At 41.3% G+C, this 26,730-nt stretch overlaps 1 protein-coding gene across 1 annotated transcript; it reads right to left on the reverse strand.

Annotated features, from left to right (window-relative positions):
- Window positions 1–696: 696 nt before the first annotated feature.
- On the reverse strand, window positions 697–10,595 carry TEX37 (testis expressed 37). The gene is given in 5 exon segments (XM_006898939.1): window positions 697–716; window positions 719–841; window positions 844–1,108; window positions 4,058–4,150; window positions 10,569–10,595. Coding segments are annotated over 5 exon segments (528 nt in total).
- Between the last annotated feature and the right edge of the window lie 16,135 nt (window positions 10,596–26,730).

Below are 26,730 nucleotides of genomic sequence, written 5' to 3' on the forward strand. Positions count from 1 at the left end.
TCCAATATATCATAATTTAATCCCACTCATGGTGGCTCTGTGGATGAGAGTAGAACTGTGTTCCAGAGAACTTTTCATGACAGATTTTCAGGTAGATTTGCAGGTTTTTCTTTTAAGTCTTCCTATAAGAGGGAAAAGAGTAGTAGGGTAGAAAATGAAAGTGGGAACATTAAGGAGAAAAGCTCTTAAACTGTCCTTCAGGTTTTACAATCTCACCAATTATCTAGAGGTCTGTGGGAAAAGAACTATTCCTCTCTATCACGGAATGCCTAGCATGTCAAACACACCGTACTGGAGGTTGAGTCTATTCCCCCTCACTGCAAGTCTGCAGGACAGTTTTGCCCACAGTTCAGGACAGCTGTCCCCAAGGCTTCCAAGGCTCTCCTGAAAGCTAGTCAAACTTTTGGTTAGCTAACTGCCCAATGTCTAACCAGACTGCCATCAAGAGTAGCAGCAGGACTCGACACATAAGGGAACATTACACAGGGGTTAGCTGTCCACGGGGGAGGTTTTCTATGCTCCTCTCACTCTCTCAGAAGTGGGAACACCGTGTCCATTAATGACAGTAGGACAAGTACAGTCCAGGATGCTAGATTGTCTTCTTAGCATTTTATTTTCAGTTGCTCCTTCTGAATTCAAAGGGCCAAGCTTTGAGGATGGGAATCCCACAAGCCCTTAGGAAGTGTGCTCCCCCTCCTACTGGTAGAATGGCATCAAGGTCCCCACCGGTACAAGATGGGGGCCTTTTCCATTTGGTGGCGAGGACAGGAGCAGCCAGGCAGGAGCATGAAGCCCTTGCCCAATTCCTCGGCAGGTTGGTGCTCTGGCTCCAGCAGGCAGAACTCTGGTGAAACTGGTTAGGATCTCCCTGAGCCATGTACAGAGCTGGAGAATCTGGATACGTGCAATGGCAGGTTCTGGTGAATGTTCTTTCGTCCTCCACCTTGGCCGTCCCTTCTGGTGGTGGGAAGTAGCCGGGCTGCCCCAGGTCTTTGGCTGTCATGTGGAGTCTTCTGAAGGCAGGGTATCCATCTGACAGTTTAGGGTTGGGCTTGGGGCTGGCCCTGTAAAACTCTTTGGCCCTGAGTCGGGCATTGAGTGTCAACTGCTGTAAAACCAAATCAGAAATGAGCAGAGGGCTGACTGAGAAGAGAGACAGTATAACTTTCCCTGGAATTATCTAAGATACAGCACACTCAAATTATTAAAATGTTAATTAATTTTTAAATGGTAATATATAGAATTTTGTACTTAAAAGCATTGAAAAATGTTTATTGTGAAAACAAACCCCTTGCTTGCCATCCCCTGTCAGTTCTCATTTCTAGAGGTACCCACTGCGGTCAACGTGTTCCTCCTCACCTATATTTCCATATAAATGATGCATTAATTACAGCCTTATTTCACACTATGCATAATAAAATGCTGTTGTGCTGTTATTTGCCATTGAATTAGAACTGACTGAAAGCTGATTCTCCAGTGGACTTCTGAGGCTGTAAATCACTCTGGAGGAGATTGCCCATCTTTATCCCACAAAGCAGGTAGATTTGAACTTTCTGCTGTTGGGTTAGCATTGTAATTCCTTATCCACTAGGCCATCAGAGCTCTCTTTAGTAGATTTAGTGGGTGTAAAATTTTATCTTCCTGTGCTTACAATTTTCATTTTACTAATTAGTCATGAAAAATTATGCTAGTTATTTAATTATTACTAATTATTTACTAATTTTAATTTGGTTTTGGTGAATTGTTATTCTCTTGCTTGTATTTTTGTTTTCTTATGTTGGGCTAGGCTTCCTATTAGTTTCTGGAGGACGTTCTTAAAAATATTATGGCCATTTCTCATTAGTCACTAATACATATGGGCAAAACTCATGTCCAGTTTGTGATTGTCATTTCTTTTAGTTAATGTTGTTGTTTGTGTTGTTATGTGCTTTCGAGTTGTTCATGACTCATTGCTTTCGAGTTGTTTATGACTCATAGCGACCCTGTGTACAACAGCTCTGAACCCTGTTCTATCCTGAGCCAACCTTATTGTCTCTGACACACCTGTCTCCATTATTCCAGTCACTTAATCCATCCATCTCATCAAAGGTCTTCCTCTCTTGCACTGCCCTCCACCCTCCCAAGCATGAAGTCACTCTCCAAGGACTGGTCCCTCTTTGTAACATGCTCAAAGTATGTCAGAATCCTTGCCTCCAAGGAGCAGCCCGGTTTCACCCTCTCTAGGATGAACTTGTTTATTCTCCTAGAGTCCATGTTATATTCAAAACTCTTCTCCAGCATCACAGCTCAAAGGTATCAATTCTCCTATCATTCCTGGTCATTGTCCAGTTCTGTGATGCATAGCAAGTAATTGATAAGACCATGGCAATTTGTCTCTTGATTTCCTGGTTGCTGGTACCAAGAATGTTGATTGTGGAGCAAAGCAAACTGAAGCTGTTAACAATCTCAGTCTCTTCACCATTTTTCATGATGCTACCTATCGGCCCAGTGGTGAGTCAATAGCAATTTTAACTTTCCACATAATCAGATTTATTGCCCTTTTCCTTTATTTTAAAATTTTAAGTTATGATTAAGAAATCCTTTTCTATTCTGACGTGTGCCCATTAAAAATAAGAAGGCTATACATATAATAATGGCACAATTGCCAAGATTTATTTTAATTATGTATGCACCTCTGCTGGTCTAGTGGTTAATTGCACTGTCAATCCCAAAACAGGTGGTTCGAATACATCAGCTTCTTTGTGCGAGCAAGGAGGACAATCTCCTCCCAAGTGACTTATATACTCCCAGAAACCCACTGGAGGGTCAGCTCTGAGTCAGTTCTGACTCAATGGCTACATAATTACCTTTTATTATGCAGTTTACTATGCAATCGCCCTTCCTTGTGATTTAAAGCCTCTAAAAACCTACAGGAAGGTCAGCTATGAGTCAGTTTCAACTTAAGTAACAACAAGAACAATAACAAATCTACAAAAATCTACAAGTCTGATAATACTAAGTAATGATAAAATTACAGTGACAAGGACGAGCATCTGTTGCAGGAGATGATGTAAAACTGGTACAACCACTTTAGAAGATGCCCTGCGCTCCACCCTTGAAATGCACAAATTTTGCCCATTGGGATGTGTGTCATGCTTACCACAGCACTTTAGAGAAGAGTAATAAGGAAGAAAAGCAGAAAGCACAAGTGGCTGTTAGCAGTAGAGGGCCTAAATGGACTGTACCATAACCGTGCAATGGCATTCTACACAGCAGATGAATGAGGAGTCCATAGTGAACACACTGAAAGGCACTGGGGCATATAAACAGTATGTCTCCACTTATAATAAGGTTCAACAGAAGTAAAATGAAATTATTTGTTTAAAAAGATGCATACAAGCAATGGTTTGTGGGCATGTGAACATTGCCATCTGATTCAGAGACTGGCATCCCAAAGTGTTATAAGAGAAAAAAATTAAATAAAGAAATGCATACATAATGTGTAAGACAATAAACAGCAAGGGAACTGCTAACTCTAAACTGAGGAGAATTGCTACCTCTGAATGTGATGGGGTTAAATTGGGAAGGGGGACTCAGACGGCTGTTTGTGTGATACATTGGTGCTTGTTTTATCAATGTCATTTAAATCATAAATATATTTATGTATGCTATTTTATAAGAATTACGTATTTTATTAAGTCGTTTGGGTTTTATTATTATTATTTTTTTCTAGAGCCTAAGGAGTTATGCTGCCAGGCCAATGGCTAGAGGTTAGAATCCACCAGAAAGATGAATAATCTCCTCCTGTGTGATTTATACAACCTCTGAAAATCTGCAGGGTCACCTATGGATCAGTTCCAAATCAGCAACACATACATAGCAACAGCATCATTTGATTTATATTTTAAAACATACACATGTCTGTGCACACACAGAGAAAAAAAATTCCATAGCATGTTCCCTGGCATTGAATGTTGTTCTAAGTAATTGTCCCCAAAGCCTGCATTCCCAATAAAAATAAGTACACTGGATTTCCATGCAGAATGGGGCAGCTGACCAGACTGAGTACTCATCCTACCTCCTGAGGGACGGTGCTGGAGTATCTGCGCTCCCCGTAGGGCTTGAAGTTCACCATATAAGAACTTTGGTACATCTCTAAATCCACAGGAGCCTAAAAGACAAGGAAGGACTCAGAGCAGAGAAAAAGCACATGTTGTCAGTTTTCACTTAGAGCCATGCTGTGGCATCTCATTACCACATGAAAGGACAGTATTTGGTCCTGGTATCCCAGGCCCTTTACGATCTGGCCTCTAGCTGCCTTTGCCATTTCACCCCACAGAGTTTCCTGCTTGATAAGCTCTGTGCTTGGGCCACAATCTTTCCTACCCTCCAAATATAAATGGCATGTGATCTCTCCTGCCTGAAATACTGCCTGTGCTCCTCACTGACCAGCAAGATCCTGTGTGTACTCTAAGACCACAATGAAATGCCACTCCCATAGAATACGCCCACCATGCTGTTAGTCTCCACTTTCCAAGAATATGACCCTTTTCTCTTGGGGTTTTATAGCACAGTTAACACCCTTGTGTGTACCATTGTAGTATATTGTAATTGATGTATTTTCTAGATCAGATCCTTGCATTGCGGTGACCTAATGGGTAAAGAAAAGCAAAATCTTACTGAAGATTATCCAAAAATGATTGGGACAGTACATCAACAGAGAACTGTCAGAAATACAAGGTAGGTTTAGAAGAGGGATGGGACTTACCAATATCATTGCCTATGGCACTAGGGATAATATTGGAATTGATATCAGATGAATATTGGCTGGAAGCAGAGTATCAGAAGGATGTCTATTTGTGCTTTACTGATTATACAAAGACAGTTGACTGTGTGGATCAAGCAAATTGTGGCTAGCATTAAGAAGAATGGGAATCCAGAACACTTGATTATGCTTGTGCAAAACCTATATCTAAACAAAGAAGCTGTTGCTGAATAGAACAAGGGAACACTGCATGTTTCAAAATCAAAGAGTGTGTCAGGGATGTATCCTTTTGCCATACTTTTTCAATCTGTATTTCAACAGATCATTCAGGTGGCTAGACTTGATGAGGAGAATATGACATGAGGATTGGAAGCAGACTCATCAACAATCTGCATTATGCAAATGACACAACCTTGCTCACCAAAACTGAAGAAGACTTGAAGCATTGTGCTGCAGAAGGTCAAAGATTGCAGCCTTCAATATGGATTGAATCTCTATATCAAGAAAACAAAGATTCTTATCACCGAGCCAGTAGACAGTATCACAATAGATGGAGAAAAGATTGAGGTTGTTAACTATTTCATCTTGCTCATATGCATTGAGGCTCAATATCAAGAAGACAAAGTTTCTCACCACTGGACCAACTGGCAGCATCAGGATGGATGGTGAAGAGATTGAGAATGTTCATAGCTTTCTTGGCTCCATAGTCAACACTCTTGGCACCAGCAGCCAGGAAATTAAAAGATGTATTGCCATGTGAAAGTCTGCTGTTAGGGACCTCTCCAAAGTACTGAAGAGCAATGGTGTCACTCTGGAGACTAAGGTGTGTCTGATACAGGCCATGGTTTTTGCAATCACTTGTTATGTGTTAGAGAGTTGGACAATGACTAGGGAGGATAGAAGGAGAATTGATGCCTTTGAGCTGTGGTGCTGGAGAAGAGTATTGAGTGTACCATGGACTGCTCAAACAGGTTCATCCTGGAGAGGGTTAAACCAGGCTACTCCTTGGAGGCAAGGATTCTGGGGCTTCTTCTGACATACTTTGGACATGTTGTAAGGAGAGACAGGTCCTTGGAGAGGGACATCATTCTTGGGAGGGTGGAGAGACAGCCAGGAGGGGAAGACCCTCTATGAGGCGGATTGATTCAGTGACTGGGGTAATTGGGGTGGGTGTGTTGGAAATGGTGCAATTGGCACAGGACAGAGCAGGGTTTAGGGATGTTGTACATAGGGTTGCTATGAGTTGCAAATGACTCGACAGCACATAACAACAACAACAACAACAACAACAACAACATATCCACAATCATCCTCCTTGGCACCAGCAGTCAGTCAGTCAGGAAATCAAGACAAAATACATTAAGAAAATCTGCTGTCAAGGACGTCACATAAAAAAGCAACTATGTCAGTCCAGGGAAAAGGTGTACCTGATATAGGCCATGCTCTTCTTAATTACTTGCTATGCGTTTGAGAGCTGGCCAATGAGTACAAATGACATAAGAATCAATACCCTTGAGTTGTGTTGTATTGAACATAGCACGGACTGTCAAGAGAACAAATAAGTCTGTCCGGAGAAAGTGAAAACAGGGTGCTCCTTGGAGGAAATGATTCTGAAATTCCATCTCACATTCTTGGGCATATTGCCAGAAGGGATCAGTCCTTGGGAAAGGACATTATGCTTGGAAGGGCAGAGAATCAGGAAGATCCTGGATGAGATGGATTGATACAGTGACCGTGACAAAACTGCTGGGTCAGGATAGGACAGGGTTCAGAGCCATGGTTCCTAGGGTTGCTACGAGTCCTAGTTAACTCAGTGCCACATAACAATAACAACAATGGGTAAGGAAGGGAGTTCTGGTGGCTTATGGTGAGGAATTGCTCTGCCAATGCAAAGGTATAGAGTTTGAATCCACCAGCTGCTCTGCTGAGGAAAGATGGATAAATTCCTCCTATGCAATTTATTGCCTCTAAAAATCTGCTGGAGGGTCAGCTAAGAGTTGTGTCCAATTCAACAGCACCCTGTAACAACAATGGGTAAAGGTAAAGATTTGTGCTGTTAACACAAAGGCAAGTGGTTGGAATCTGCCAGTAACTCTGCTAGAGGGAGATGGATAACCTCCTCCTGTGCAGTTTAGTCTCTGAAAACCCACTAGTCCCTTGCAACTCCATAACAATGACTGTGACTTTTGATTGCAGTCAGTCGACTTGATAATAAATATAAGGAATAAATGAATCCAAAGAAAACTGTTAATATTCCACTGTCTATACTCGTTATATGCCATTGAGTCACTTGTAACTCATAGTGATTCTGTATACAAATCTGAACCCTGCTCTATCTTCAGGCAATCTCACTGTGTCTCTGCCACACCGACCCCTCCTTACCACAGTTACTGAGTCAATCCACCTAATCAAGAGTCTTTCTCTCTTGCACTGGCCCTCCAGTCTCCCAAGCATATGATTCCTCCTTGCAACATGCTCCAAGTATATCAGACAAAGCTTCAAAATCCTTGCTTCCAAGGAGCAGCCTAGTTTCACCCTTTCCAGAATGAAACTGTTCTCCTAGCAGTCCATAGCATATTCAATACTCTTCTCCAGCACCACACCTCAAAGGCATCAATTCTTCTATCATCTCTAGTCGTTGTCCAGCTTTTTGATGCATAGCAAGTAATTGTGAAGACCATGGCCTGGATCAGGTACACTTTAGTCTCTAGATTGATATCATTACTCTTCAGTATTCTAGCGAGGTCCCTGACAGCAGATTTTTCCCAATGCAATTTGCCTTTTGATATCCTGGTTGCTGGTACCAAGTGTGCTGATTGTGGAGCCAAGGAAGCTGAAACTGTTAGCAATTTCAGTCTCTTCACTGTCTATCATGATAATGCCATTAGCACAGTAATGAGAATTTTTGTTTTCCTGTTGTTGAGCTTGAATCCATATTGAAGGCTGCAGTCTTTGACTTTCTGCAACTAATGCCTTAGGTCCTTCTCAGTCTCAACTAGCAGGTTTGTGTCTTCTGCATAATGCAAACTGTTGGTGAGTCTTCCAACCCTGGTGCCACATTTCTCCTCATAGAGCCCAGCTTCCTGGATAATTTGTTTTGCATATAGATTGAAAAGGTGTGGGGATAGGACACATCCCTGGCATACACTCTTCCCGATTTTGAACCATGCAGTGTTTCCTTGCTTTGTTCTGACAGCTGTCTAAGGATAGGTTTCATATAAGCATAATCAAGTGCTCTGGGATTCTCACTCTTCTCAGAGTTAGCCACAGTTTGTTGTGATCCACACAGTCAAATACCTTTGCATAGTCAATGAAACACAGACAGACATTCCTCTGGTAGTCTCTGCTGTCAGCTAAGATCCATCTAATATTGGCTATAGTGTCCCTCCTGCACATCTGGTAGTTTACTGTCAATGTGTTGTTCCTGTTGTTTTTGAATAATTTCAAGCAGACTCTTGCTTGCATGTGATATTAATGATATTGTTCTATATTTTCAACACTCAGTCAGGTCATCGTTGGAATGGAATCAAATATGGATTTCTTCCAATCAGTTGGCCAGGTGATTGTCCTTCATATTTCTTGGCACAGCTTGATGAGCACATCCAAGTCAGCATCTGTTTGTTGAAATATGTCAGTTGGTATTTTATTAATTTCTGAAGCCTTGGGGTTTTTTTGGTTTGTGGTTTTTGATTGTTTTGGGTTCCCCCCCCCCAATTCCTTCAGAGCAGCTTGAACTTCTTTCTTTATCCTCACAGGCTCTTGATCATGTATTATTTCATGAAATTCTTCTGTGTCAGCTGATTTTTTTGTGTGTTTGAGTGCAGTGTCTCTGTGTATTCCTTCCATATCCTTTTGATGCTTCCTGAATCATTCAATATCCTGCCCAAAGCATCCTTAAGTATTGCAGCTCGAGGCTTGAATTTGTTCTTCCATTCTTTCCACTTAAGAAATGCTGAGCATTTGCACCCAAACCCTAGAGCCACTGTTTGTTGTAGCAGTGGTTTAAATGGTGGTGCATATAGCATGTGGACTTTGTCGCCTTTTAGGGGCTGTGCTGTGCCCCTCGAAGTGAATAAGGAAGTTCTACACTCCTAGTGGCCAGTGCTTAGACCTTGTGGGGTCACTTGGGACTGCACAGTATATGGTAGGAGGATTGTGCTTGCTTTCCCTGCAGACCGCGACATGGGCGCTCGGCATCGTGCCAGGGCCCACTCTATCCAGATCATGAAGGTGGAGGAGATCGCAGCCAACAAGTGCCGCCGACCTGCAGTCAAGCAGTTCCATGACTCCAAGATCAAGTTCCCACTGCCCCACCGGGTCCTGCGTCGCCAGCACAAGCCACGGTTCACCACCAAGCGGCCCAACACCTTCTTCTAGGCACAGCCCCTCTGCCTCATCCCAGTTTGCACAATAAAACGCCTTGGGGATTGACGCTGGGTAAAAAAAAAAAAAAAAAAAAAGAAATGCTGAGCAAGTGTGTCCCTTTTGATTTTCCAACTCCAGCTCTTTACACATTTCATGAATTCTTTGTCTTCCTGTGATGCCCTTTGAAATCTTTTGTTAAGCTCCTTAACATCTTGAGTTCTTCTGTTTGATCTGGCTTTTCAGCACTCTCATCCAATATTCTTCGGACATCCATTTTCATCTTTTCTTCTTCACCCATCTTTGTAATGACCTTAGCATTCTTCATAGATAATATTGTCTTGATGCCCTCCTGCAGCTCATCTAGTCTTTGCTCATTAGTATTCAAGACCTCAAAACTGTTCTTGAGATAATCTTTAAATCCAGGAGGGATAGACTCAAGGTCAGACTTTGGTTCTTATAGATTTGATTTTATTTTCATTAGCTTCAGTCAGTTTGAATTTGCATACAAGTGGTTGATGATATGATCCACTATCAACACCTAGCCTAGTTTTCACAGCTGATATTGAGCTTCTCTAATGATTTTTCCCACAGATGCAATCAATCTGATTCCTGTGTGGTCCATCAGGTGAGGTGCATGTGTATAGTCAGTTTGTGTTTCTTATAAAAGGTATTTGCAACAAATAAACCATTGATTGTACAGAATTCCATCATTCCATCATTCTATTTCCATTCTCATTTCTGTCACCAAGTTCACATTTCCTGAGTACTGATCCTTCTTCCTGGTCCCAACTTTTGCATCCAGTTACCCATTATTACTAATGTATTTTGGTTGCTAGTTTGATTGATTTCCGATTGCAGCAGTTGGTAGAAGTGACCTTTGCAGAATAATGAGTTGTTGTGAGGGCCACATTTCTGCTCTAATTTTAGAGACACATGGAATCCAGCCCAGTTCCAGACTGTCCTCACAGTCTCTGCTGTGCTAAAGCTCCTTGTTACCATAACCATGTCAAATTACCTATCCATCTCATTTTATCTCCCTCTTTGTGGCAGATTTTCAATTTTCCCAATCATGAAGTCTTTCTCCAGACCCTACCCCATGAACAGATGCCAAAAGTATGTGAGATAACATCTCATCATCTTTGCTGCTAAGGACCATTTTGGCTGCACTTCTTTCAAGACAAATTTATATTCTTTGGCAACCTACAGTATGGTTGATATTTTTTATTCCAAGGCATTTATTCTTTTTGGGTCTGCATTAATCATTGCCTAACTCTCACAAGCATATGAAACAGTCGAAAATACCATGGGCTGCGTAAGGCACACCTTCATCTTCAAAGTAACAGCCTTGCCCTGTAGTCCTTTAAAGATGACCACAGGGATCCAAGGAGCCTGCCCTCCTCATGGCTACTTTTTCGGTTAACTATGGGATAGTAAAAAGAACAGAAATTACAGCACTCACCTGTCTGGGGTACACCACACCTGCCATGGCAGATGACCTAGACACAGACAAGAAGGTAAGTCCTGCCACTGTTCCTACACTGTGCTCTCCCCATCCTCCAGCCCATTTCTTCCCACCTTTCCACTTCCCCCTAGCACGTCAGTTATTCACCCAAGCCATGGGTCAAAGGGCTGTTAAAGGGTTAGATTGACCTGTCACGCACAGAACAATCTTACAGAGAAGGAAGGAGTGTGCTGGCAAATATTTATTAGGTGCTGTTGAGTTGATTACAACTCATAGTGAACCTGTGAATAAGAGATTGCAACTGTGCACAATCATGATCACTGTCCTCAAATTCACTGTAAATGTTTAACAATGAAATTTTGAGGCAAATAAACCCTAATTGACAGTGTCTGCCAGTCCTTATAGTGTAAATGCTCATGCCATAGCCTGTTTGAAGCTATCCACTTCATATCTTCATAATCAGAGACACCATGCTGAGACCTCCTGCTTGGTCTCAGGAAGCCTCTTGTCACACTATACTATGTGTATAAAGCCTTCAGTTCCCGGTGGAGATGCTCAGAAACCTCACTCTGCTCAGCAGCATGTGGCCTTGCAAGGACATTGCCAGACCTCAGTCTTCTGTGTTTCCTCCCCTTTATAACAACAGCTCTTCTGCATGGGATAGGAACTTACTTCAGTGACTGGCCCTTTCCTCCCTTCTGCCAAGAGATGATGCTGCCACTGTCCATCCAACTCTAGATGCCCCTGTCACATGCAAAAGTCTCTTGTGCATCCACTACCCATCTGTCTGAGATAGCATGATGCAGGTTGCTTGGGTCACATGTACTGGACCATTATGACTTGGGTACTGGCCTGCCCTCCACCCCTACACCTGGCCCACCCCCTGGAAGGAACCTGTGAGGCAGGCATGCTCCAATCATCTTCAGGGCCAGTCTGTTCAAACAAGGGAGGGAATTATGACATCAGACTGTGTGACTTGAAATCCCTCATACTATATATCTATCACCTTTGTTACCTAAATGCTGTTTTCACTCCAAGTCTCAAAATCTCAAAGTTGACTGGACTTTGATCTTCCCAGGAAGCTCATTCAGATTGTTGGTCTAATTCAGGTCTAACAGGTAGTAGGACTGAAGCACCACTTTTAATACTGGCTCAGCTTCTAGATGCTGCTGCACTCTCTGGCTTCTAGTTTCCATCTTCAAAGCAAGCAACAGTGGGCCTTGTCCTTCCCATGCTTCCAATTTTTCTGATGCCTTCTGTCTCACCCCTGCCCTGCTCTTTCCGCCAGCCTGATTCTGGCACTTTTAACAGCTCATATTTTATGCAGACAACCAAAATATCATCAAGACTGAGGAAGAACCGGAAACTTAGGGGCCATGTGAGCCACAGTCATGGCCACATTGGGAAACTCCGGAAGCACCCTGGAGGCTGAGATGTTGGTGGCTTGTATCACCACAGGATCAATTTTGACAAACAACATCCATGTTATTTTGGAAAGTTTAGTGTGAGACATTACCACCTGAAGAGGAATCATCGCTTCTGCCCAACTGTCAACCATCACAAAGTATGGACCCTGTCAGTGAGCAGATAACGATGAATGATGCAAAAAACAAGACTGAATATGCTCCCATCATTGATGTGGTTCGATTTGGTTTCTACAAAGTTTTGGGGAAGGGAAAGCTCCCAAAGCAACCAGTCATTGTGAAGGTCAAATTCTTCAGCAGAAGAGCTGAGGAGAAGATTAAGGGTGTTGGGAGGATTGTGTCCCGGTGACTTGAGGCTGTGCTAATTACATGGAGGTTGGTTAATTAAATGTTTTTCCCAAGGGGAGCTCTGGTGGCCTAGTGGCAAAGAGCTGCAACTACAATCCCAGAGGCCCACAGTTTGAATCCACCAGATGCTCTCCCGGGGAAGGAGGGACAATCTCCAACTGTACCAGTCAGATCTGATTTGACGGTACACTCACACACAAAAATAATAAGATAAAAAAAATTTAAAAACATGTTTTTCCCATACAATCTGTGTGTAGGTTCTTTGGTGACATCTCTACCGGCATTGCTACTCAAGCAGCTAATGCTGAGCAACCTCAGGGTCTCTTGAGTGTGGGGCCATGTTTCCCTGCTGACAGAGATGCATTAGCCATTATCTAATAAAACACTTGATTTAGAAAGTGAAAAAAAAAAAAGAACTCATATGATTGATTGCATCAAAATATCTCACATGGCTGCTCCAGGTAGTCTAATTCAGACTGAGTTAACAAGGAGCAATAATTACATTGGCAAAGTCCCCTCACAGCAGTACCTAGATTCATGTTTCATTGAAGTGTAGAGATCTTTCAGGGACAACTTTGGAACTCTGATGACCACAAAGAAGAACACAAAAGCCATGAGGGACTCACAGTGCAGAGTGGGAGAGGGAGTTGATCGTGCTGTTAAGAAATCTGCCGTACACAGGGGATGGTGATGGTCATGAGTTTTTGTGATGTTTCCCAATGTCTTTGGATCCTTGGGTACAGGCAGAGAGAAGGCACATGGTTAGCTTCACCCAAGATGAGGTTACCCACACTGCAAATGTGACAGGCTATAACTAATGTTAATAATTGTAAATTTACCATGTACCCTTTAAAGGCATCAGAATCTTCACACAAGCACTGCATGCCTTAGGCTGGATTTTCCTGAGAAGCAAAATCATAGATCAGACCTCAGGAGAGAGACTTCTCTAAGTCACAGAGCTGCAGAGATGACAAGTCCAAGGTTGGCAGTTAAGACAGGTTGTTGTTCAAGTCTAAAAAACTAAAAATGACCAGTCAAGTACAGGATGAGATGAAGCAAAAAGCAAGTAAGCTTTGTTAGGCCTCCATATACACCAGGCTCAGGCCTCAAATCTCATCAAGGCAATGTCTACCTTGGAACTGCCAAATCAGAGAATCACAGCCAAGTTGATATACACCACACATATAATGAATATCCAGTAAATATGGATGTGACCTAATCTTGAAAATTGTCAGACCACAGATGTGTGAATATTGAGAAATGACTATACTTTCCATCAATACTTTCCTTGACTCTCAGAGCAAGACAGTACTTTTCTTTTTTTGTATTTAACTCTTAATTTTTAATTTTTTTTAAAATTTTAATGAAAGTTTACAGAGACTTTGGATTTCATTGTTATGCTTTTCTCCCTGCCCAACCTCCCCCTCACCTTGAGTTTGTTCTTCTCTTTGAAAAGCAAAAGAAAAATTCTTTCATTGTTATACAATCCCTCCCAAGTCCACTCTACTATGCAGCAAAGACAGGATTTTTCATTCATGTTTGCTATGCTGTTGTTATGTGCCGTCAAGTCACCTGCAACTCATAGCGACCCTATGTATAACAGGCCTAAACCCTGCTCAATCCCTTGCCAATCTTAATGTCTTCAACACACCTATTTCTATTACCCCAGTGACTGAATCAATCCATCTCATAGACAGTCTTCCTCTCCTGTGCTGTTCCTCCACCCTCCCAAGCATGACGTCCCTCTTCAAGGACTGATCCCAGCTTGTAATATGTCCAAAGTATGTCAGACAAAGTTTCAGAATCTTTATCTCCAAGGAGCAACCTGGCTTCACCCTCTGCAGGACGAACTTGTTTGTTCTCCTAGCAGTCCATGGTATATTTCATACTCTTCTCCAGCACCAGCTCAAAGGCATCCACTCTCCTTTTATCATCCCTACTCATTGTCCAGCTCTTTGATGCATAGCAAGTAATAGCAAAGACTATGACCTGTATCAGGTGCACCTTAGTCTCCAGACTGACATTGTTGCTCTTCAGTACTTTGGAGAGTTCTCTCACAGCAGACTTAGTTATTGCAATTCGTCTTTTAATTTACTGGCTGCTGGTACCAAGAGTGTTGATTGTGAAGGCTGGCAAACTGAAGCTGTCAACAATCTCAATCTCTTCACCATTTATTGAGATGATGCCAATTGGCCCAGTGGTGAGAATCTTTGTTTTCTTGATGTTGAGCTTCAATTCATAGTGAAGGCTATAGTCCTTGACCTTCTGCAGCAGGCGCTTCAGGTCCTTCTCAGTTTCAGCAAGCAGGGTTGTGTCATCTGCATAATGAAGATTATTGATGAGTCTACCTCCAGTTCAATGTATTTTGTTTTTTAAAATTTAAATCGGTGTAGGATGAGTTCAGATTGTGTAGGGTAAGAGAAACTAGGTTGCATTATAGAAACAAACATGAATAGAAGCACAGTTTTGTTGAAGTAAGCTTTATTAAAAATTAAATATAGTTATGCTTCAGTATTGAGTATGGTTCTAAGATTCCTGGGGTAACAATATATGTCCATATTACTTATATAAAATTAAATATTGTTGTTGTTAGGTACCATAAAGTCAACTTCTACTCATAATGACCTATGAACGATAGATCAGAACCTTGCCCTGTCCTGCACCGTCTTCATCAGCACCAGCATGCTCAGGCCTGTTACAGTCACTGAGTCAATCCATCACACTGAGGGTCTTCCTCTCTTTGTCTCATCTTCCATCTTTCCCAGTATTTGCACATATACACTATGAACATCATCCTGTGTACTTGAAATCAGAAGTCTTCCAAGGATATACATTTTTTCACTGCCCATTTTTCTCCCACTGAGTGAATTCAAGCCATAGACTTGTTGATTAGCAGCCTAGCACTTAATGGTTAAGTAGCCATGGTTCCTTAGGAATTCTTTCTAAAGCCTAAACACAATGTAAATGCTATCTGAGCCAAAAATTCTTGCTCTTCTTAGTCTTTGAAGGATTACTTTGATCATTCAATTGCTCAACCACCCTCAATATTTTCCAGTTGTTGTTGTTGTTATGTGCTGTTGAGTCACCTGCAACTCATAGCAACCCTATGTACAGCTCTGAGGCCTGCCCTGTCCTAAGCCAGTCTCACTGACTCCAAATGCAACTACTCCCATTGCCCTACTTACTGTACCAATCCATTTCACCCAGGGTCTTCCTCTCCTGAACCATCCCTCCACCCTTCTGAGCATGATGTCCTTCTTCAAGGATTGATTCCTCCTGACTACAGGCCCAAAGTATGTGAGATGGAGCTTCAAAATCCTAGCCTCCAAGGAGAGTTTCACCTTCTACAAGACAGACCTATTTGTTTTCTAGGTGGTCCATGGTATGTTCAAGACTCTTCTCCAGCACAACTCAAAGACATCAATTCTTCTTCTATCATCCTTAGTTGTGGTCCAACTCTCTAATGCATAGCAAGTAATTGCAAAGACCATGGCCTGTATCAGGCACACCTTAGTCATTATCTTCAAATGTGGAAACTATGAGTATAGAGGGCACACTAGACAGGCAAACAGATAAGTAGATAGATAGGTGAACAGACAGGTAGATAGAGATGTTGCTGTTGTTAGGTGCCGTCAAATACAGTATGACCCGTAGCGATCCTATGAATAATAATCAGAACACTTTCCTAAACTGTGTCATCCTCACACTTCCCTAAACACTCAAGTTCATTGATGCAGTCACGGTGTCAATCCATCCATCTGGTTTGAGGGTCTTCTTCTCTTTCACTGATCCTCCAGCTTTTCAAGCATGGTATTCTTCTCCAAGGAATAGCCTCTCCTGGAAACCTGCCCAAAGTATGCAAGATGAAGTTTTGCTATCTTTGCCTCCAAGGAGCACCCTGTCTACACTTTCTCCCAAAGATATTTGCTGTTCATTAAGCAGTCCATGGGATGTTCAGTGCTTTTCTCCAACACCAAAGCTAAAAGACATCAATTTTTCTTCTATCATCTTTATTCATTGTCCAGCTCTCAGATGCATAGCAAATGATTGAAAAGACCATGGCCTGAATCAGATACACCATAGTGCTCAAACACACATCATTGCTCTTCAATAATTTGGAGTGACCCCCGACTGCAGACTTTCTCAATGTAATACATCTCCTGATTTCTTGGCTGCTGCTACCATGGGTGTTAACTGTAGATCCAACAAGATGAAATTGTTGACAACTTTAATCTTTCCTCCATCTATCATTATGTTGCCTATCAGTCCAGTGATAAGAATTTTTATTTTCTTGACATTGAGATGCAATCCATATTGAAGGCATTTGATCTTCTGAAGCAAGTTTTTCAAGTCTTCCTCACTGTTAGTGAGCAAGGTTGTGTCATCTGCTCAATACAGGTTGTTGATGAGTCTTTCTCTGATCTTGATGCCACATTCTTTTTCACAGAGTCCAGCTCCTTGAATATTTTGCTTGGCATACTGATTGAATAGGTTTTGAGAGAAGATACAATCTTGATGTACACATTTCTTAATTTTAAACCATAGAGTGTTCCCTTGCTCTGTTCAAACAATAGCCAGGTGTAAGTTTCACATGAGCATAATTAAGAGCACAATTATATTCTTCTCAATGTCATCCATAACTAGTTGTAATCCACACAGTCAAAAGCCTTTGCATAGTCAATAAAGCATAAATAGATATTATTCTGGTATTCTTTACTTACAACCAAGATCTATCTGGCATCAGCAGTGATTGTAAATCATTCATCAAAAGTACCCTTTCTTAAAAAAACAAAAACAGCAGCTTTGCATGTGCACCACAAGAATTAGATCGACTATTTATGTGGAAGGAATTATTGGAGCAGCTAAATATCAGTAGTCAAAAATAGGCCAGGGATGGACTAGGAAATAGGTTACCAATTACTCACGTGCAAATTGAAATTGAGGTCAAAGAAAATGAAAACAAGTCTCTGAGAATACAAATATGATCTTGAGTCTATTTGATCTGAATTTTAAAGTCATCTTAAGAATAGGGATGAAGTAATAAATGTTTGGAAGCAGGAGTGGTATCCACTTCCTAAACAGCATGACTCTGGAAACTCTATGAACTTTGATAAATGATGATAGTTATAGAAAGGCTTCAGGTCTTTTGATCATAGGGTCACTATGAGTTGTTCTTGACTCAATGGCAATCCACAGCCGCAGCAGCATCAACAACAACAATAAATGTTGGGGAGAATATGAAGAGATAGGAACTCTTATACACTGTTGGTAGGATTGTAAAATGGTACAACCACTCTGGAAGACAATTTGGTGTTTCCTCAAAAAGCTGAACATAGAAATTCCATGTGAGCAGCTATTTCACTGGTTGGAATGTGCCTTGAGAAAATTATAAATGAGACCCAAATGGATATTTGTACACTAGTGCTTATAACACTGTTATTCACTGTTGCAAGAACATGGAAACCTCAACCACAATAGAATGGATTAAGAAATTGTGGTATACTCACATGAAGGAATACTATGCAGCATGCAGGAGAAATTATTTTGAAAATTACTACATAATTTGGGACAGACTGGAGTACATTATGCTAAAAGAACTAACTCAGTCTTATAAGGACAAATACTAGAAAACAAGTTTTGTAGAAATAGAATGATAACAAAATAGGTATGAGGGGAGGGTAGGAGCAGAGGGATGAGGATGAGCAGAGGAGTAATCATAGGTTCTCACAACTTGATAGGTAGAGGGTGGGTAAAGGAAATGGGAAAGATTTGGTGTTAAAAACAATGTACTGGGGAGCTCTGGTAGCCTAGTGGTAAGGAGCTGCAACTACAGTCCTAGAGGCGCACGGTTCGAATCCACCAGATGCTCTGCCGGGGAATGAGGGACAATCTCCTCCTGTACCAGTCAGATCTGATTTCACGGTACACTCACACAAAAATAATAAAATAAAAAAATCAAAAAACCCAACAATGTACTTTATAAGCAAACCAGTATAAAACAAAAATTTATTAAAAAAAAAAAAGAACAGAGCTGAAGCATTGAACACCAATAATCTAAGACTAGGATGACATCAGGATATTACCCATAAAATGAGCAAAGATGGAGGAGAAAGAAAAAGATGAAATGGATATTAGAAGAGATTCTGAAAATTGCACTAGAGCATTGAGAAGCCAAAACAAAGGGAAAAGACACTGAAGGAAAAGAGCTGGACAAAGATTTCAAAGGGCAGCTTGAGGAGACAAAGTAAAGCATTATAATTGAATGTTCAGAAAGCCAAAATTGGGGAATAAAAAGCATAGAACTCACCTGACATTTCTCAAAATAATGGAATTGAAAAACAAAGGTGATCCAACAGAGTGGGGAAATTATTGAGCAATATCACTAATATCATACACAAGCAAAATCCTGCTGAATATTATTAAAAAACAACTGGAAGACTACATCAAGAGAAAACTATCAGAAATAAAAGCTGAGTTTAGAAAAGGCTGTGGAATTAGGGACATTATAGTCAAAGTTGAATGAATCTTGGCTGAAAGCAGAGGGCACCAGAAGAATATCTGTCTGTGTTTTATTAACTATGCAAAGACATTAGACTGTGTGGATCATGACAAATTGTGGCTAATCTTGAGAAGAATGGGAATCCCAGAACACTTGATTGTACTCATGCTAAATCTATACTTGGACCAGGAAGCAGTTGGCAGAACAGAGCAGGGAAGCACTACATGATTTAAAATCAGGAAAGGAGTGCATTAGGGATACATTGTGTTCCCATAATTTTCCAATCTATATGCAGAACAAATCATCCATCTGACAGGCTAGTCTTTATGAGGAGAAATATGGCATCAGATTTGGAAGAAGAATCATCAACAACTTGTGTTATGCAGATAACACAACTTTGCTTGCTAAAACTGAGGAGAATCTGAAGCATTGTGCTATAGGAGGAGTGTAGTCTTTAATACGAATTGCAGCTCAACATCAAGAAGATGAAAATTCTCACCACTGGGCCGATTGACAGCATCATGATAGATGGAGAAGAGATTGAAATTACTAACAATTTCCACTTTTTTGGTTTCATGATCGACACTCTTGGTATCAGCAGCTAGGAAGTTAAAAGATGCATTGCTATGGGAAAGTCTGCTGTTAGGGCCCTCTCCAGAGTACTGAAGAGCAGTGGTGTCACTCTGGAAACTAAGGTACATCTGATACAGGCCATGGTTTTTGCAATCACTTGTTATGCATAAGAGAGTTGGGCAATGATTAGGGAGGATAGAAGGAGAATTGACGCCTTTGAGCTGTAGTGCTGGAGAAGAGCATTGAACATAAAATGGACTGTTAAAAGAACAAACAGGCCTGGCCTGGAGAAGGTGAAACCAAGTTGCTCTTTGGAGGCAAGGATCTTTGAAGCTCCATCTCACATACTTTGGGCATGTTGTCAGGAGGGATAGTTCTTGGAGAAAGACATTGTATTTGGAAATGAAAGGCAACACAGGAGGAAGACCCTAGATAAGATGAATTCACACAATGACTGGAGTAAAAGGGCAGGTGTGTTGGAGACAGTGAGACTGGTTCAGGACATGGCAGGGTTCAGAGCTACTGTGCACAAGGTTGCTATGAGTTGCAGTGAACTTGACAGCACATAACAGCATATGCAATATGCTGGATAAACCAGCAAGCATCAAAGATGCAAAAAAAAAATTCACAGAGTACCAGAATTGATTGACATTGAAAATTTTCAGCAAGTGCCATATCAAACAGAGCCAATGTAATGAAGGAAGAAGTTGAAGCTGTATTGAAGGCATTGACAAAAAAAAGACTCAGAAATTGATAGGATACTGACTAACATGCTCAACTAACAAATGTGGCCCTGGATGTATTCATCAGTTTATGCCAGAAAATTTGGAGGACAGCTGTCTGGCCAACTGTCAGAAAGAGATCCATATTTGTTCCCATTTCCAAGAAAGAGGATCCAACAGAATGTAGAAACTATTGAACAATATCATTTATATCACATGCAAGCAAAATATTGCTGAAGATCATTTAAAAATGAATAGAACAGCACGTAGATAGGCAACTGCTAAAAGTTCAAGCTGGATTTAGAAGAGACAGTGGCACTAAGGATACCATTGCTGATGTCAGATGGATAGAGATAGGATTCGCTAAAACACTGTATAGCAAGTATGCTGTGGTTAGGTGCCATTGTGACGTATGAACCACAGATTGAAAATTTACCCTATCATGGGGAACACCAAGCTTCCCCACAAGAATCACTCCTTTTCTTCCTGTGATGAGATTAATCTTTCTACCTTTATTTCCTCAAGTTGGCCCAATAGAAATTCACAGGGCTCCTGTGAGGGGGGAACAGACATACACAATTAATGACTACTCATTTGACCTGATTTTCTGTAGAAGTCTAATTGCTGTAGCCTTTACTGGTTTGCTAAAACACAGAGCATGTGTGCTATCCTAAATGATACCCACATAAGAGATGTCCTTCCCTGGATAGAAAGCTGGGCCCCAAGTTTCCGTCTATGCAAATTCAGCTGTTAATATTGTTAAATCACAGGAGGAAATTCTTCTCAGAAAAGAGAAGCCTCTGAGTTCCTCCAGGTTTAAATTAAAGGGATTACAATCCATTTCCTTCCTAATACAGGTAATGCATGCTATGGGAAGCCCTGGGGCCGGGGATTATGGCATTTACGCCTTTAATTAGGAGCAAGCCTTCCCCTAGCATCTGAAACACAAATAGTAAATCTACACTACAAAGGCCTCCTCACAGAGAAGTGGGGCATTGATCCCTCTTACGCAGAGGGAGCTCCAGGGTTTAGCAAACACTGCCTTCCACAAATAGGGTCCCTGAGAGAGGAGGACCCTTAAAGTAGTAGGAACCCCTCTATGTCAAGAATAAACAAGCAGAAAAAAAATCCCAGGGGCTAATTCTGAAACATCCCATGCTGAACAGCAGGGCAGTCTGAGTAAGAGACTGGCTTTAAGCAGCCTGTGGAAATCTGCTGTCTTCACAAGGGGTGGGGGACTCCAGCCTGTCCCTGCTGCTCTTCTAGGGTCTACCCTTGGATGTGCACAGAATCATTAGCTTTCAAGTGGACAACTCTGAAAATGGAAGATGCTGTTGTGGCTGAGAAAGGTCTGCCCATTGTCCTGGCTGCCCTCAAGAACATTCTTTCCAACATTCTTTCCCATCCTAGATTCACAGGATGCTCCAGGTGGGCCACTATGCACAGGAATTCCCCCAAACCCACTTAATAAGAATTGAACTGATCTCAACTTATAGTGACCCCAAAGGACAAAATAGAACTGTGCTATAGAGTGTCAGATGTGGTGATTTTTAATTTTTTTTTTTAATGAAAGATGACTATCACATCTTGGTAAAAGACATTAGCTGGGGAAGATGTAGGGTCAAAGAAAGAGAAGACCTTCAACCAGATGGATTGACACAATAACTGTAACAATGGGCATGTCAGAAGTAGGATGGCACAGGACAGGACAAGCCTGTCAGATAGTGAGGATGATGCAGGACACGAGAGGGATTGCTATGATCAGCAGAGAACTGCCAGATGTTCAGACTGGGTTTAGAAGAGTCACATTGTAGGAACACCCTAGCCAAAGTTAGAAGGATTTTGGCCAAAAGCAGAGAGCACCAGAGGAATGTCTATGTGTGGATCACAAGAAATTGTAGCTAACCTTGAGAAGATGGGAATCCCAGAACACTTGCTTGTGCTCATGTGAAACCTATACTTGGATTAGGATATAGTAGTCAGAACAGAGCAGGGAAACTTCATGTTTCACGGTCAGGAAAGGAGTGTGTCAGGGAAGCAACCTATCTCCATATCTTTTCAATCTGTGTGCACATCATTCCGGAAGCTAGACTTTATGAGGAGGAATGTGGCATCAGGATTGAAAGAAGATTCATCAACAACTTGCATTTTGCAGACCACACAACCTTGTTTGCTGAAACTGAGGAGGAAATAAGGCATCTGCTGAAGAAAGTCAAGGACTGTAGTCTTCAGTGTGGATTGAAGTGCAACATTAAGAAGACAAAGATTATCACCACTGGGCCAATTATAAGCTTCATGATAAAACAAAGAAGAGATTGAGATTGTTAACAACCTCAGCTTGCTTGGTTCCACAATCAACACTCTTGGCACCAGCAGTCAGGAAATCAAAAGACGAATTACATGAGGAAAATCTGCTGGCATGGCCTCTCTAGAGTACTGAAGAGCAAGGATATCAGTCTGGAGACTAAGGTGTGCCTGATCCAGGCCATGGTCTTTACAATTACTTGCTATGCATCAGAGAATTGGAAAATCACTAAGGATTATAGAAGAAAAATCAATGCGTTTGAGCTGTGGTACTGGAGAAGAGTGTTGAACATACTGTGGACTGCCGGGGTGGGGGAAAACCAGGTCTGTCCTGGGGAGAGTGAAACTAAGCTATTCCCTGGAGGCAAGGATTTTGAAGCTCTGTCTCTTACTTTGGAGCATGTGGCCAGGAAGGTCTAGTCCTTGGAGAAGGACATCATGCTTGGAAGGGTGGAGGGACAGTGCAGGTGAAGATGACCCCAGATAAGATTGGTTCAGGATAGGGCAAGAGGGTTCAGAGCTATTGTGCACACAGAGTCGCTGTGGGTCACAGGTGACTCAATGGCACATAACAACAGCAACAAATGTCACTGGAGTCGTAGTCTACTTGAAGGCACCTAACAACAACAACAACAGCATCCACATTTCTGCCCTTCAGTGTTGCTGGTAGGTTTGAATGCTGATCTTTCCGTTCACAGCTGCGTGGTTATCTGGTGCACCACCAGAGCTCCTTGGATGAAGTTTGCATTGTATAAATTAAATCTATTTATTTATTTACTAGGACAAAAACTAGCCTCTGCTTGAAAATTATTTGTTCTTTTCATGTTAACAGAGGATTATGCATTTTACAGAATAAAACACTTCCATGCAAATCAGAAGAATGTGAATAAACATAAGATGCAATTTCCCGCCAATTAGGGTGACAAATAAGTTATACATAGAATTTCCAGGATTTGCCAAAAACAACCCATGCATTGCTAATACATAATTGGTGAGAGTATGTTGTTGGTCAATTGTGATGCCTAGTGACGCTGTGAACAGCAGATCTGAGCCTTGCCCTGTCCTGCTCACCTCACCATCTCTGATATGTTTGAGCCCATTGTTACATCACTGTGTCCATTCAGCTTGTGCAGGGTCTTCCTCACTTTCAATGACTTTCCAGCATGATGTCTTTTTCCAAGGACTGGCCCCTGTGGACAATATGCCCAAAGCATATGACAGTAGGCTTGCCTCTAAAGGAACACTCTAGTCGTACTTCAACCAAATAGACTTGTTTGGTCTTTTGGCAGTTCATGGGATATTCAAGACTCTCCTTCAACACCACAATTCAGAGACATCAATTCTTCCTCTGTCATACTTATTGTCCAATTTTCAGATGCATAGGTTTCACTTTCTTAAAGGCAACTGGAGGAACCCCTCAAAAATTCAAATTCAAATCCAAATTCATACTCTTTGATTAAGCAATTGTACATGTTGGTCTTACCCGCAATCACTTAACATATGCAAAGATAGTGATATGTGGTTCATTGTTGCAGTGTTTAAAATAAAAACTTGCAACAACCTAGATCTATATCCATAATAGACTAAATCAATGTGGTTACACTCACATTAAGAAATACTACCATAGCAAAAAAGCAAACGCAAAACCAAAAACCTGTTGCTGTTAAGTAGATTGCATGACACGGCTGCCACATGTGTCAGAGCAGAACTGTGCTCTACTAGGGTTCTTGGCACAGAGAGGTTTGTGAGTCACAGCAGGGACCTCTGGTGGCTCAGTGGTAAAGAGCTGCACTGCTGATCCAAAGGAACATGTTCCAAATCCACCAGCTGCTCCACAAAGAAATGATGAACAACCTCCTACCATGCTATTTACTGTCTCTGAAAACCAACTGATGTGTCAGCTATGACTCAATGGTGCACAACAGCAATAGCAACCATAGCAACAATATCAAGGACATAGATCACCAGGCCTGTTTTGCAGAGCCACTGGGTGGATTGAAAGCATCAAGAACTAATCAAGAGTCGAAAATAAAAGGGCCTCCCTTCCATATATCCTTTTAAGAAAGGAGGTCTGTCCCTTTGGGGATTTAACTTTCTAATAAATCTATTTTTACTATTTCACTCTGTCTCAAAAAAAAAAAAAAAAGAATGGCTGTCAAGAGCAAACTGGAATGGAACGATGTCCCTGGTAAACTGTTACTATTTTTTTTTTCTATTTTGAACATAGTTACATAAGCCAAAACACACATATTGTTGCTGTGTACTGTCAAGTCAGAACCAACTCATAGTTGACTCTCCAGAGGTTTTTCAGAGGCTATAAATTGCATGGGGGGAGATTGTCCACTTTTCTATCTCAAAGTAGCTGGCAGATTCAATTAATCCATCTGGGTTGACAGTGCAACTTCTTACCCATTAGGGTGTCAGAGCTCCCTAAAACACATAGATTTTGTAATACATTAAAAAAAAAATAAGGGATATACTTCAAACTGTTAACGGTGGTTTCCTCTAGGGATTAGGGTAGTAGAGACTACTGTGGAGTGTAATTATGAAAAAGTCTTTATTGTTTATCCCAGATATTTCTCTAGCAGAATAAGGAGACATGATTAAAAAGTACAGAGAGATTTTGGTTCAATAGAAGAAACATATGGGTAGATGAGAAGAAATCCTTTTGATTGAGATATTAAAAATAATTTTAAATATATTTAGGGATGATTGAATTGAATTTTTTTTGCTCAAAAACTTGGAAATGGAATAGGAAATAACAACCTTTGTGGTCTCTCTCCCTTAATAAGGCTGTGATTCATCCTGGGAGTTTTCAGTAGATACTGGTTGTCATGGTTGATAGTGACAATGATGGTGGTGTTCGTGAAGAAGATTCTATAACCAGAAGATTGTGAGAACATTGTCCCTTAAAATTTTTTTGCTTTGGCTAACATTTATTGCAACATATAAGCAGAGTGCACCCTTTCTCCTTGTACTTCTGCCGACTTTCCTAAATTCTTTCAAATGTTTTGGGGCAAGGATCTGGGGTCAGTGGTGGGTCAAACCATTTTGATGTTGAAAGGGCAAGGTGATCAGTAAGCAACACCAGAGCCCCCCTCCCTGACCTGGCACTGGAGGTGTAATCTGAGGGAGGATCTTCCTTCTCGCTGTCACACTGGAATGAAGTGCAAAGAGGAGCATCTTCTTGGAGGCCTTGCGTTGACAGATAGGCCAGTCACTTTGGGGTCAGTCACCTCATGTCTCATAATGCAAACCTGGCTTGGAGAAAGACACTGATTTCCAACCCCAAACCTTTTCAAGATAAATTTAATAGGCCTTAATGGGTGGTCCTCAGACCTACAGGAGTAATTGTTAAGAATACACAGTCTCAAGGCCCCACTCCACAATCTTCTAAATTAGAGTTTGGTAGGAAGATAGAGTAAGACCCATTCACTTTAATCAACTCTCAGGGACTCCATGCACTTTAATCAACTCTCAGGGGCTCTTTTTTACCTTGAGGTTTAGGGACAATTGATGAAAACGTAGTGTTATTTTGCCAGTGAGTCTGTCAAGTCCCATTATCTCTGATTATATCAGATATAAGAGTGAAGAATTTTTGCAAACAAGTGAATGATCCTCCAATTCACTACTTTTATGTAGAAAAGAATTAGAAATACACAAAGCTGAATTTAAGGATCATTTTGTTTACTAGGCATAATAAAACATACAAAAAATCTAATAAAAGCATTGTTGTTGTTATGCGCCCTCGAATGTCTCTGACACACCTACCCTAAGTTATTGCATCAACCCATCTCATCAAGGTCTTCTCCTGTCCTGTCCATCGATCCTTTCAAGCATGATATCCTTCTCCAAAGACTGAGCCCTCCTGGCAACATGCCCAAAGTATGCGTGATAGACTCTGAAAATCATTGCTTTCAAAGAGCAGGTTGCTTTCACCTTTTCCAAGACAGAAATGTTAGTTCTCTTAGCAGTCTATAGTATGTTCAATAATCTTCTCCAGCACTACGACTCAAAGGCATCAATTCATCTTTTCCCATCCTTGGTCATTGTCCAGATCTCTGATGTAATTTCAAGGACTATGCAAGTCTCTATATTTATGACGTTACTCTTCAGTACTCCAGAGAAGTCTCTGACAACATCCTATTTCCCCAATGTAATTCATCTTCCCCCCTCACCCCCAATTTATCTTTTTATTTCCTTTTTTATTATTATTCATATTTTTGTCATTGATATACATTGCCTCCATACAGTCCTTCATCTACATTATAGTCCATTCATCTCTGTTG

Source organism: Elephantulus edwardii, unplaced genomic scaffold (assembly GCF_000299155.1).
Source record: "Elephantulus edwardii isolate Elephantulus edwardi_28Jun2011 unplaced genomic scaffold, EleEdw1.0 scaffold00241, whole genome shotgun sequence".
Classification (NCBI taxonomy): Eukaryota; Metazoa; Chordata; class Mammalia; order Macroscelidea; family Macroscelididae; genus Elephantulus; species Elephantulus edwardii.